At 37.6% G+C, this 12,046-nt stretch overlaps 1 protein-coding gene across 1 annotated transcript in view; it reads left to right on the forward strand.

Moving 5' to 3' along the window:
• The window catches only part of Kif13b (kinesin family member 13B), a 160,742-nt gene that overhangs the window by 10,252 nt on the left and 138,444 nt on the right, over positions 1–12,046 (forward strand). Inside the window, exon 2 of the mRNA XM_076853515.1 lies at positions 5,937–6,030. Within this exon, the coding sequence (XP_076709630.1) occupies positions 5,937–6,030 (94 nt within the window). The remainder of the gene's footprint in view (positions 1–5,936; positions 6,031–12,046) is intronic.

Genomic DNA, 12,046 nt, shown 5'->3' on the forward strand with positions numbered 1-12,046 from the left:
AAGCGGAATAAACCAAGTTGTCAGCTGTTGGTTATTTTAATATTTATCAAGAAAAATTCGACTGGAAAGGCATCCTCTTTGGGGGTAGGAGTATGGCCCTTTGATGTTAGTAAGTTAGCCTACCTTTCTGTTTTTCTTTGGACTGTTCACATTAATGGTTTTGAGTACTATAAAGCTTGAATGGTTATAAAATAAGCTTATAGTACTACTTAAGATGACTCTGGTATTTAATTAGTTTTCAGACACAATATTAATTAAATTCCGATCTCATTACTTTAAGCTTCACTATGAATAAATGTGTCCTGTGTTACTTATTATAATAATAAGTTTTTATGCTTTTAAAAATTGTGGCAAAGTACACATAACATTTATAGTTTTAGCCATTTTTAAGTGTACAGTTTAGTGGCATTAAGTTTATTTACGTTATTGTGTTACCATCACCACCGTCCACGCCCAAACTTTTTTCACCTTGCAAAACACTAACTCCACAGTCATTAGAAACTATTTATATTAAAATGCTTTTCATATATCTGACCCTTGATTTTGCATATACCTGACTTCTTTATTTTCCCCCACTGGCACCCCCATTCTACTGTTTGTGATCTGACTGTGCTGGGTGCCTCTGTACATGGAATCATGGAGCATTGTTCCTCTTGTGACTGGCTTATTTCCCTTAGCCTTGTTTCTTTGTGCTTCATCCATATGGTAGAATTGTCCCAGAATTTCTTTACTTTTGAAGGTTGAACACTGTTCCCATATGTGTGTTTACCCCATTCTGATCGTTCATTCAGCAGTGGATTTTGGGTTGCAGCCGCCTTTGGAAATTTTGAATAGCGCTGCTAAGAACATGGGTGTACTGTAGTGCTATTTTTCTGTTTTTACAAAGACAGTGCATAGCAGCGAGGTTCATATCTTTTTAATCTAAGTATTATTCCAAACTAAGAGGAAGATGTTTATTTTTTTATCTTTTGGATTTTTGGTAGGGGTGTGTGTATTTTGCTTTTTTTAAGATTTTAAGACTTTTTAACTATGTTATTTAATTAGTGAATTGCTTTGTAGGGATTATAGAGTAAAAAGTTTTGACTGGACTGTTATATTTAGAATTGTATAGCAATATAATTTAATTCAACCAGCTAATCTCATTTGTGGGTTACACTAGCTGTAGTGTTTTATATTAAAATTCTTTTCATATATCTGTTCCTTAAACTCTCTACACATCTCACTTTATTTGCCTGGGTATGCATCCTAAATGGCCTACCCCTACATGTTCTAAACAATCTTTTGAAAAGCCTTCTCAATAGCTGTCTGCCAATTAACAGAGTAGGGGTGAGAATTTTGTTAAACCCTAAGCTAGTAAAGAAGTGAAGAGAGTTGTTTATATACTTAAAGCCATCGGTGATGGGTGTTAGATGCAAGGGTATTTGTAAGCATTGCCATGTTAGGACAAAGTGAGTTTAGGTTAGATGTATTAGTAATAGGTGATTCTTTGTATTACATAGAGTTATTCAGAAGTTGGTGCCTTAATTATTTGTGGTACTTGATGTAAGTGGCAAGCAGTGGTGTGGAAGAGAGAGGAGCTGTTAGGAAAGATATTGAAGGAAAAGCTTGGATCCCTTCTCAGTTCAAGATCCTTTGAAATGAAGGTAATGCACTATTGTAGGAGAAGCTTTGATGAACACCCAGTTTCTTCAGGCATGTATTTTTATGAATCTAAACGTGCAGCTCCTCTGTTGAGACCAAACTCTCTTGCAAGAAACTATCGTCTAACTTTGTGGTGGGTGGTGAGATGGTAGATTCTGAGTCACAGAATTTCCGGACAGTTGATGATACATTTGTGTATAATGTAGATTTGCCTGTAAGAGGCCACCTAATACAGTATGGTCAGAGGTATTAACAAATCAGGATGATTGCACACTTTCTCGAGCTCTGGGCCTAAGGAAGCAAGGACGAAATTGCAGGTTTGAAAGTTTGCTGCACCGCTGCTGTACCGCTGCTGAAGCTTTTCTGTCAGGGGTAGAGGTGACTTAAACACAAAGCATTACTCATAGGATTTAAGGCTAGCTGATCGTGGCAGAACATTGTCCCCTTTTAGGAGCCTTTTTTTTTTTTTTTTAACCTAGGTAAAACAGCTCAAGTTTTTCTTTAGACTCTCTTTGCCTGAAAATGTGTTGGCCAAAAAAACCAAACCAAACCAAAACAACAACAACAAAAAAACAGTGACCTTTTTGCATTTCTCAAATAATATATATTTGGTAATAAAATAACTAATATTAGAAAAGTTAGTTGGGGCCAGAAAGAGGAATGTTTTTGTTTTGTTTTGCATTTGTTATGTAAGTTAAAAGGAATTTTTAAAAATTACCCTTGTGACAGTAGAAACACTTTCTAATGAATATGACATTGATATTTGGCCAAGGTTCTTGGAAAATACTAATGACTCCAACATCGTACAGCTCCTTTCTTTGAAGCTTATCTTTTGGCAGTGGAGATGAGATGAACAGAAACAGTTTGATACTTGGTGCAAATATAAGAGTATAAAATTATGGGAATGTAAACATTCAGTCTTTTCTAACACAGCAGTATTGAGATAAAATTCACATCTCTAACATTGTTCCCAATTCATGATCTGTAAGCTCACAGTTGTACATCTACCAGCACGATCAATTTTATTTTTTTAAATTTTATTTATTTTTAAAATTTTTTAATATTCATTTTTTAGTTTTTCGGTGGACACACCATCTTTATTTTATGTAATGCTGAGGATCGAACCCAGTGCCCCACACATGCCAGACGAGCGCGCTACCGTTTGAGCCACATCCCCAGCCCACGATCAATTTTAGAACACTTTCATTACCCTCAAAAGAAAAACGCACCTAGGAGCGATAAGCTCTGCGCTAACAAACCAGGGATCTCTCTTCTGCCTCCCTAGATTTCCTATTTGGGACATTTAAACTAAATGGAACCTCACTCTCTTTGGCCTTTTGTGAGTGGCTTTTTAACTTAGTGTGATCCCTTTTAAAGGTGCTCCCTTCATGTTGATTGCTGAATAATGTTCCATTCTTTGGACTCATCACATCTGTCCTTTCATTACTTGGTGGACATTTGTATTGTTTCAACTTTTTCTGTTTATCTAAAAAATGCTGTTGGAAACATTTGTGTGTAAGATTTTGTGTGGACATATGTTGTCATTTTTTTTGGATATATATATCTAGGAGTGAAAATGCTGGGTCATATGGAATCTAGCCACACTTTTCCCAAGTGACTGCATCCTTATGTTCCTATGGTAATGCACTAGGGTTCTAATTTCTCCACATCCTTTATTACCTGCTTTTTGATTATAGTTATCCTAGGGGGTGCGAAGTGGTATTTCATTGTGATTTTAGCTTGTATTTCCAACATCTGATGATGTCAGGCATCTTTTCTTGTGTTTATTGGGCATTTTTGTATTTTTTTGAAATATGTCTATTCTATTTCTTTGCCAATTTAAAAATTTGACTATTTCTAATAGTCTTTTCATTATTCAGAATTCTTTATTCTGGTGCAAGTCCCTTATTAGCTATATGATTTATAAAAAGTTTTTATATTCTATGTATTGTCTTTTTCTTTTTTTTTTTTCAAGTCTTCATACATGTACTTTGGATAATGATGTCAATCACATTCCATCATCCTTGCTAATCCCCTGCCCCCTCCCTTTCCCTCCCACCCCTCTTCCCTATCTAGAATTCATCTATTCCTCCCATGCTCTCCCTCCCTACCCCACTATGAGTCAGCCTCCTTATATCAGGGAAAACATTCAGTATTTGTTTTTTTGGGATTGGCTAACTTCACTTAGCATGATCTTCTCCAACACCATCCATTTACCTGAAAATGCCATGATTTTGTTCTTTTTTAATGCTGAGTAAAATTCCATTGTGTATATATGCCCCATTTTTTTTAAAATCCATTCATCCACTGAAAGACATCTCACCCGAAAAAAAACAAATAACCCAATCAACAAATGAGCTAAGGACCTGAACAGACACTTCTCAGAAGAGGATATACAATCAATCAACAAATATATGAAAAAAGGCTCATCATCTCTAGCAATCAGATAAATGCAAATCAAAACTACTCTAAGGTATCATCTCACGCCAGTCAGAATGGTAGCTATTATGAAGACAAACAACAATAAGTGTTGGTGAGGATGTGGGGGAAAAGGTACACTCATACATTGCTGGTGGGACTTCAAAGTGGTGCAGCCAATTTGGAAAGCAATATAGAGATTCCTTGGAAAACTGGGTATGGAACCACCATTTGATTCAGCTATCTCTCTCCTTGGACTATACCCAAAGCCCTTAAAAACAGCATACTACAGGGACACAGCCACATCAGTGTTTATAGCAGCACAATTCACAATAGCTAAACTGTGGAGCCAACCTAGATGTCTTTTTCTTTTTTGATAGTGTCTTTGAAGCACAAAAATCTTAAATCTTGATGAGTTCCATTTTTTTTTCTTTCTGTTGCTTGTGCTTTTATTGTTGTGAGAAACTACTTACACTTAACCCAAGGTCATATGGATTTATGTTTATGTTTTCTTTTAGGAGTTTTATAGTTTTAGCTCTTGCAGTTAGATTTTCATCCATTTGGATTTTTCTTGTCCTTCCTCCACTATAGTTAGTTCATGAGTGTGAAGTGAGATAGGATTCTACTTTCATTCTTCAGTATGTGGATATCCAGTTGTCCCAGCAAAAGTGTACTTTCTCCTTTGTTCTGCCTTGTCACCCTTGTCAGAAAACTGGACTTGCAGTTCTGTCCCACTGATGCATATATTTACCCTTGTAGTAGGACCACATTGTCTTGGTTACTGTAGTTTTGTAGTATTTTGATATAGTGGAGTGTTTTTTTTCTTTGTCAAGAATGTTTATGCTGCTCTGGATCTTTTGCCTACCTGTGTTTGTTTCTTTCCTTCATTTCTTCCTTTTCTTTCCCCCTCCGTGGTGGGGACTGAATCCAGGGCCTCACACATGCTAGGTAAGTGCTCCACCACTAAAGTGCACCCCAGCTTGACTTGTTGGTTTTTATAAAAAAGCAAGCTAGGATTCTGATGAGGATTTCCTTAAGTCTGTGTGTACACACGCATGTGTGAGATGCTGGGTGTTGAACCTGGGGCCTCGTGCATGCTAAGTATGTCCTCTTATCTCTGAGCTGTATGTAGTCCCAGCCCCTGCCTTGAATCTTATAGATTTGGAGAGTATTGCCATCTAAACAGTATGAAGTCTTTTAATTCATGAACATAAGATTTCTGTTCATTTATTTAAATTTTTAATTTTTATCAACAAGGTTTTGGAATTTCAGTGTATAATTCTTGCATTTCTTTTAAATTGATTCCTTTTAGTATTTTTGATGGTATTATAAATGAAATTGTATTTTTAATTTCATTTCCAGTTTTTTCATTGCTGGTGTATAGAAACACAATTGATTTTTATATTTTATCTTTGTATCCAGTGGCCTTGCAGAATGTATTTATTCGAATAGTTTTTTCATGGATTCTTTAGGATTTTCTACATATAAGATCAAATAATTGCAATAAAGATGGTTTTACTTCTTCCCTTCCAGTCTGGTTGCCTTTTATTTTTCTTACCTAACTCCCCTGACTAGAATTTCTAGTACTGTGTTGCATAGAAGTTGGTAGTAAACATCCTTGTCTTGTTCTTGATATTGACATTCAGCTGTTCAGTTCCACACCAGTGGGTGTGGTATTAGTGGTGGGTTTTCATAGATACTTTCTAATAGGCTGAGAAATTTCTCTTCTATTTCTAGTTTGTTGAATGTTTTTATCATGAAAGAGTGATAGGATATATTTTTTAAACTCACTAAGAGTTTTGAATTTTTGTTAAATGCTCTTCCAAAATAAATTACTCTTAAAAATGCCTATTTATCTTTTTTGTTTTAATTTGCAGAAATTGATTTGCATACCAAATGTGTGGTGGATGTTGATGCAAACAAGATTATTCTTAATCCTGTAAATACAAATCTTTCCAAAGGAGATGCCCGGTAAGTTAAGAAGCAATGTTATGTTCAGTGGATTTTTAATGACCGAGTTGAGTTCACTTGAAGGAACTTGGAGTGCTCACTGTGGAGATATTGCTGTCTTCAGGAGTCTGCTCGGGTGGAGGGGTCACAGTCTGTGCAGGGGTGATGAGTGCCGGGATGTGTGTCACAGGCAGAATTGCTTCTGTAGGAAGACAGGGTTCTGGAGCAGTCGAGGAAGGCTTCTGGAAGCACTGGCTGGGAAGGGTTGGGGAAGTCAGAAAGGAAGAAGCAGGTGGGTGGGAAGGCTGTCAGACCTTCACTCAGTGAGGGTGCCGTTCACTGCTGCCCAGGCAATCACTGTCTGTCCCCGCTCAGTGCTCCCTTGGCGAGGGCGGTCTTCGGCCCAGGGATGCCTCTCTAAAGGCTTGTGGGCCATAATGGCGTTGTTATTCCAGGTTTGTTCCGGTTCTGCAGTTGATTTTAAGTCTTTGAGACAAGAGACTGTCAGAGACAGGGGTGAGCCCTCAGGCGGCAACCCCAGATCTTGATGAGGGAGAGGAAGAAAGTGAGTTGGAGAAGGAATGAAGAGATTAATTTGGGTTTTCTTAATAAATGGAGGGAAATTAATTTGATCCACTAAACTGGGATCAGATTACTGAAAACCTGGAAGGCAGACAAAGAAATTTAGCCCGTACTCTTGTCTGTACGATTCTGCCTCTGACCGGGTTTCAGTGTTGTGGTTGAGTGGGGTGGAAAGATGGTTGATTGGCAAGGTGGAGAGTGGGTCCAGGTAGGAAGGACATTTTGTGGAGAGACTGGCTGGGTGATGCCGTGCGCACAGAGGATTCTCCATAAGCACCACAGGCAGGGTCGTGTGTGGCCCTCCACAGAGTTCCTTTTGAGTTGGGTTGAAAGAGCACTGGATGTGGAGTCAGAAAATCTGAGTCAAATCCTTTGAGTCAAATCCTCCCTCAGCTGTGTTGTTCTTTGTTATTTTCAACTTTTTTAACCTCTTCTGTTTGATGCCTGCCTTATCTGTCTCACAGAGAGGTTTCCCCCAAAGATCAAGTTGATTAGCGACTGGCAAAGTGCTTTATAAAGTGTGTATAAGTATGTATTATTATCAGTGTGAGGTATTTAAGTATCTCCAGCTATGAGGACTATGGGATATGCTGTCATTAGGGTGTGAAGGGAAGTTATGTCAAAAATGATGCTGGGATCTCAAGGCTGTGGATGGGATGAGCTGTTGCTCTGGGTGACATTTATTTTGGGGGATGTCTGCTGCTCTCAGAATGCTCCATGTGGAAACTTTTGCTTACATTGAGAAATGTGGGCAACTCAGCAAATCTGGAAGCAGTACCCTCTGGTAGCAAGTGTGGGTTTTATTTATTGACTGACTTGAAGTCAGCTTCTTGCTGGCACAGTTATCTACCAGTGCTCTTTATTTATGAAGTGTGTTAGCTGTTTATTGCTGTCTAACAAATTATTTCAAATGTAGTGGCTTAATACAGCCATAATTATTTATTGTCCCATGGTTACTGTGGGTCAGGGGTCCTGTCAGGGGATGGCTTGTCCTGTCTCACACCCTGTGGGCTCTCACTGGAAGGCTTGAAGGTGGGGGTTGGAATCACCTGGAAAAGGCTCTGTAACCAGGCCTGGTAGTTGATGCTGCCTTTTAGCCAGAGGTGTCTCTGGGGCTGTGTGCAGGACATGCACTCACAGCCTGTGGCAGGTGCCAAGGCAGGCATCCTGAGAGAGACCAAGCCAGGAGGAAGCACCTTGGCCTGTGTGTCCCAACTTGGGAGTCTCACAGGTCACTTAGGCAACATTTTCTTGCTCAAAGCTGGTGTAAAATTCTATACAGTTTAGAGAAGAGGAAACATCCATTTTTCAGTAGAAGACAGTCACTGTGTATTATAAGAAAAGCATCTGGAATGAGGTAGGTATTGTTGTGCCCATCTTTGGAAACTGCCGTCATCTGCCACAGTGTGTAGTAATACCTACCTGACAAGGTTCTTGTGAGTAAAATGAGCACGCAGAAGCTAAAAAAAAGTATGTTTCCTTTCCCTTGGCGATCTTCAAATCTCAAGACATTTGTGAAAGAATTAAATAAAACTTTTTGATTCTGTAGACTGCCTTAGATGGCTCTTTTTTTGGATAAGAGGTTAATTTTTTTTTTTTCCACTGCTGGGAATTGAACCCAGGCATACATGCTGGGTAGATGCTCTATCACTGAGCCATACCCCCAGGCCCCGTTTTATTTTCCTCTTCCATATGCTGAAAATTACTCAGTGCTATAGTTTGCTTTCTTAGATTAGGAAAAAAGAGAACTTTTTAAATTGACAATTTCCAAAAAGGATAGTATGTAATGGTTTGGGGTAAAGTTAAGTAAAGAATATTTAAAAAGCAACTTTTGGTGCTGGGGTTGTGGCTCAGTGTAGAGCACTTGCTTAGCATGTATGAGGCCCTGGGTTTGATTTTCAGCAATGCATATAAGAGAATAAAGTTCTCATCAATAATAAAATATTTAAAAAATATTTTAAAAAGAAACTTTTTATTAGAGTATTTAATACATATATGGAGAAGTATATAACTTGATGAGTTTTCATAAACTGGACACGTTCCTGTAATAGACACCCTCATAAAGAAACAACACTACTAGCATGGCACAAGACCACTTTATGAGAAGTGCTTTCTTTTTTCTTTTTAAAGTGTAATATCAAGGTTTAAAGAAAACAAATTTTGGAGTGTAATGGTTCAGTGGCATATGTTAATTTCATTAAATTTGGGGAAAAATAGAAAAAAACACACATTAAAAGTTTAATTTTTTTAATATTTTATTTTTTAGTTTTTCGGCAGACACAACAACTTTTTGTTTTTTGTATGTGGTGCTGAGGATCGAACCTGGGCCACACGCATGCCAGGTGAGCACGCTACCGCTTGAGCCGCATCCCCAGCCCAAAAGTTTAATTTTTAAAAAAAAATATTTTTTAATTATAGATGGACATAACTTTATTTATTTATTTATTATTTTGTGGTGCTGGGGATCAAACCCAGGGCCTTGAGCATGCAAGGCAAGCACTGTGCCAACTGAGCTATATCCCCAGCCCTAAAAGTTTAATTTTTATTAATTAATGATAGGACATTAATTACCATCTTGCTGTGGAGTGCCAACTAATCTGGAAAATGAATAATGACTTTTTAGGGACTATATTTATAACCAGCAATTTAGAGATTTGAAATGAGTATGAAAGTGATTGAATCACTTAAAATCACTAGTCAGGGTGGGCTCAATTTAATATTTTTTCCTTTAAAAGCTATAATATTATTGCTTTATGGTCCAATTCTATTACTGTAAGATGCTAGTTATATATGTACTTTACAATTCAAGTTATGCTTTGAAATTGAACAATGTGAATTTTAAAACAATGGTTTATTTTTTTCTGATCAATTTTTTCTTAACTTTTGTAAATTTCATAATGATTTGACCTTTTGTTTATGAAAACCAACAGGAGCCATGGTTAAATCAATAGGTAAACCATCTCATTTAACAGCTTAATCATGGAGATTTGGGAAACAGTTTTGCTGTGCTGTGTATGGAATTTCAGAACCATTTTGAAAAAGAAGAATTTTGAAACTGAGAAAATTAAAATTGATAGTAGAAGCCCAACAAAATTAAGAACACTGACTTTGGGACCAGGCGTCCTGGATTGAATCTCAGCCCTACCTCCTAACACATGTAACCGTGGCGAACTTCTTACTTCCCTCTGCTTCTGTTTGCTCATTTGTAAAGTAGGGGTTATAGTAGAACCTGGTTATAGGTTGTTATGAGGATTGAGTGAGGTAGAATTTCTCTCATGGGTCAGGTGTGATGGTCCATGCTTGTGATCCCAGCCACTTGGGAGGCCAAGGCAGGAACATCTTTAAGTTCAGGACTAGCCTCAGCAATTCAGCAAGACCCTTTCTCAAAATAAAACATGGGGACTGAGGATGTAGCTCAGTGATAGAGCACTCTATATAAAAAGTGCCGGTGCATGGGAACCCTATGGGAAGGTTAGCTGTTATTCTTTTTTTTTTTTTCTAAATATTTATTTTTTTAGTTTTAGGTGGACACAATATCTTTATTTTATTTTTATGTGGTGCTGAGGATAGAACCCAGTGCCTCGTGCATGCCAGGCAAGTGCACTACCACTTGAGCCACATCCCCAGCCCCAGTTGTTATTCTTAGTATTACTTTTATTATTGCTATGGCCTGTGTTTAATTGTAGGCCATGTGATCTTCAGTTATCAATATAACTTAACAAAGGTAGTAAATTTTTAAAAAACCAAAATATATTTCAATTCAGTGTTTAAGTATATATGCCTATCATGAAATTTCCTAGTTCTAGAAAAAGTTCAGCTTTGCAAGGACAGAAATATTATTGAATTTGCCCTCTGTTGATTGTGTACTTAAGAACAAGTTTGCCATCTCTACAAGAGACGGACAGGCCTACCCCCTAGGTTTATGTTTTCAGTGAATGAAATATTAATCTGTGTAATCCAGGCTTTCCCCTTTTAGTATCTTCTAATTTGGGAAACCAGGTCAAAACATTTCTTTTGAACATAGGGTAGGAACAGAGGGACCTTTTATCAGACTTGGAAAAGATTCATGATGAGCTCTTCCGGTTCCACAGCTCCGCTTTGACACATCCTACTTTAGTGGCAGAGTCCTGTATCCACGAGATCTGCCTGTACTTCTTGGGATCAGTCCTGGACACACACTGACACGTTGTATTTATTTTCTCATGCATAGCCATACTACCTATAATACTAGTACAATTAAATATCTTCAAAATGAACTTTCTTGCCCTGAATCAGTTGCCCTCAATATAGTTTTCTAGATTGATTCCTTGGGGGTTTTCTAGATCTTCATTGGTAAACCATATTTACAAAATTTAAAAAATTTTTTTTAGTTGTCAATGGACGTTTATTTTATTTATTTATTTGTGGTGCTGAGAATCGAACCCAGTGCCTCACACATGCTAGGCAAGCACTCTACCACTGAGCTAAAACCCAAGCCCCTACAAATTGTTTTTTAGGGCTAATAGATGGCTAATTTATTATCTAGTTTTAAATTTTTTAAAAGGTCTTTTTAATTTTTTTTTTGCAGTGTGAGGGCTTGACTAGAGCCATGTGCGAGGCAAGTGCTTTAACACTGAGCCACATCCCCATTTTTAAAAAAAAAATTTTTTTAAATTATTATTATTTTTTTGTGGTAATAGGGATGGAACCCAGGATCTCGTGCATGCTAGGCAAGTGCTCTACCACTGAGCACTTTTATTTTGAGTCAGAATCTTGCTGGGTTGCCCAAACTGGTTTCAAACTTGTGATCCTCCTGCCTCAGCCTCCTTAGTAGCTGGGATTATAGGTATAAGCCACCAAACCTGGTTATTCTTAGATTTTTTTTTACAAGTCAGATTCTCAATGTGTAATTTTGAACATTGGGGAGCACATTATTATAAGTGTCTTATGTAACTAGTTATAATAATAGCATGCTGTGGAACAATCCCTTTTTAAATGACTAAAATAAATTTTAGGCTTATTTTATTTGGATCATATATTATGTTAACATTTTATTCTACAAGAAAATAGTAATACTTGTGTTTGTCACCATCAGAGGGCAAAATGGTTTCTTAGGCACAATATTATCTTCTGCCTCTTGCTTCCTGGGCAAATTAAGATGTTTTCTCATGGAGAGCAGCTGCTTTTGCTTTGTGAGTCCCTCGTGTTGTAAAAGCTGACATGTGGGTGAGTTAGGAAAATAGAGCGCATTTCCCCGTGGACCTGCCAGTTGTTTCAAGTAAGCCTGGTCTTGGGCAGAAGAAGGCCTAGTTTAACTCCCAGCTTGGGCAGTATTTATGCTTTGATATGCACCCAAAGTGCTTTAGACCTCTTCCTGGCCCATGACTCAAAATACTGAAAAGGTGTACTCAAGGACTGAGGCTGAATAATATGAATAATTTTTACTGCTTCATGGAGGACATTCTTGCATGTGAAA

The sequence above is a fragment of the Callospermophilus lateralis genome, chromosome 4 (assembly GCF_048772815.1).
Source record: "Callospermophilus lateralis isolate mCalLat2 chromosome 4, mCalLat2.hap1, whole genome shotgun sequence".
NCBI lineage: Eukaryota > Metazoa > Chordata > Mammalia > Rodentia > Sciuridae > Callospermophilus > Callospermophilus lateralis.